The sequence below is a fragment of the Aphanomyces invadans genome, assembly GCF_000520115.1.
Source record: "Aphanomyces invadans strain NJM9701 unplaced genomic scaffold supercont1.18, whole genome shotgun sequence".
Classification (NCBI taxonomy): Eukaryota; Oomycota; class Saprolegniomycetes; order Saprolegniales; family Verrucalvaceae; genus Aphanomyces; species Aphanomyces invadans.
The window spans coordinates 16780-18353 of NW_008580163.1; the positions used below are offsets into that span (position 1 = coordinate 16780).

The window sequence follows — 1574 nt, forward strand, 5'->3', positions numbered from 1 at the left end:
GTAGCACACATCCATTTTGCCATGCCATCCTTCACCGGCACTCAATCACTTCTCCAAGCTGTCGTGCGGGGCCACGCCTCCGAGAACACGAAGTATCACTGACTTTTCGGCTATTACTTGCTAGGCCTTTCCAAATCGTATCTCGCCTTGCTTTACTCGAAACACAAAAGTACAATTGCTGCCTGGATAGCCAAGTATGAGACTGATGGCACTGTTGTCCGCCAAGATGCACAGCTCAATCTATACCGACGTTTCGACTCCTCCAAACGAGAATGGGGGTTGCAATTGTACGATGCGGAGCCATTATTATACCTGGACGAAGCAGCGACAAGGTTTTGCAAACAATTCGGCCAGACTATAAGCTGTTCAACGCTGTGGGGAATTCTAAACGGTGCTGGTTTGACCTGGAAGGTCCTCGAAAGGCGTGCAATTCAAGTCAGCTACAATGACATACTGCGGTACTGCAATGACCTTGCTCTTGTTCCTTGGCTTCTTCACAACATCGTCTTCTTGGACGAGGTATGCTTCGACAATCGTGACAAGCTGCGTCGTGGTGGGTACTGCCTACGGGGAAAGAAGCTGATTCATCGTGGAGAGTTCTGCCGCAAACCGACCGTATCATTGCTGTGTTTCATTGGCGTAAATGGCTTGTTGGAGACGTTTTCGACGGAGGGCACATTTGACCGCTCAAAGTTCATCAATTGTGTGCGTTCGTTTGCTACGAGTGCAATGTGTTCACAGTATCCTGGACAAACTCGGTGTGGATAATGGATGGCACCAAAATCCATTGCAGCGACAAAATTGTTTACTACTTGCGATCATTGGGTATGACATTTCCATTGCAGCAAATTCAGTTCATGACTCGTCGTAGGGATTGTGCCTTTGTTCCTGCCAGCTTTCTGTCCACTCTTCAATCCCATAGAGATTTTCTTTGGAAATGTGAAAAAGAGATTCAAGCGTGTCTACGTCGAAAACTCCAATACGAGAACTGAGATCGTGATTGCAGAGGTCCTATCAAGGTTTTCAAAAGTTAATTTTCATTCCGCATTTCGAAAGTGTGGCTACGTTAATGATGGTAAATTCAACCCTGGAATAGCAATGGAACAAGACATAGATGCAATGGGGTATGCAAATGTGAGTAGTGATTAATCACAACCAAATTAATATAAAGGTCTATGATCATCATCATCTTGCTGTTATGCGCTATCTAACAATGAGACTCCGTACGGAGACTCTTCAGTACCAAGCGCTGAATTAAATCCAACAATGTTGAATTTGTGTCCACCATTCGCTGAGCTGCCTCCATTTGTGACCCAAGAAATTGCAATTCCACTTGGAACTCGTCATTCTTGCGCTGCAGTGTCCGAAAAGTTGTTTGGAGTTCTTCAATGGCTGCGACAAAATTCCGATTTAAGCCACCGGCAACGTCAAGACCGCGGCGAGCATTGCGCAAAACAATTTCCGGGTGGGATGGACAGTGAGCAAACAGATGAATCAATGTTGGTGGTGGTGGCTCATGGATCAGAATGTCGTGACGGTGCGCGGGAGAACTTTGAATGTAATTTGCCCAGAGT

General features: G+C 46.1%; 1 protein-coding gene across 1 annotated transcript; it reads right to left on the bottom strand.

Moving 5' to 3' along the window:
- Positions 1–384: 384 nt before the first annotated feature.
- On the bottom strand, positions 385–635 carry H310_08570 (hypothetical protein; the record flags this gene model as incomplete). The annotated part of the gene is made up of 2 exons (XM_008874377.1): positions 385–564; positions 615–635. 2 exons carry the CDS (start codon positions 633–635, stop codon positions 385–387), a joined length of 201 nt encoding a protein of 66 aa, XP_008872599.1.
- Between the last annotated feature and the right edge of the window lie 939 nt (positions 636–1574).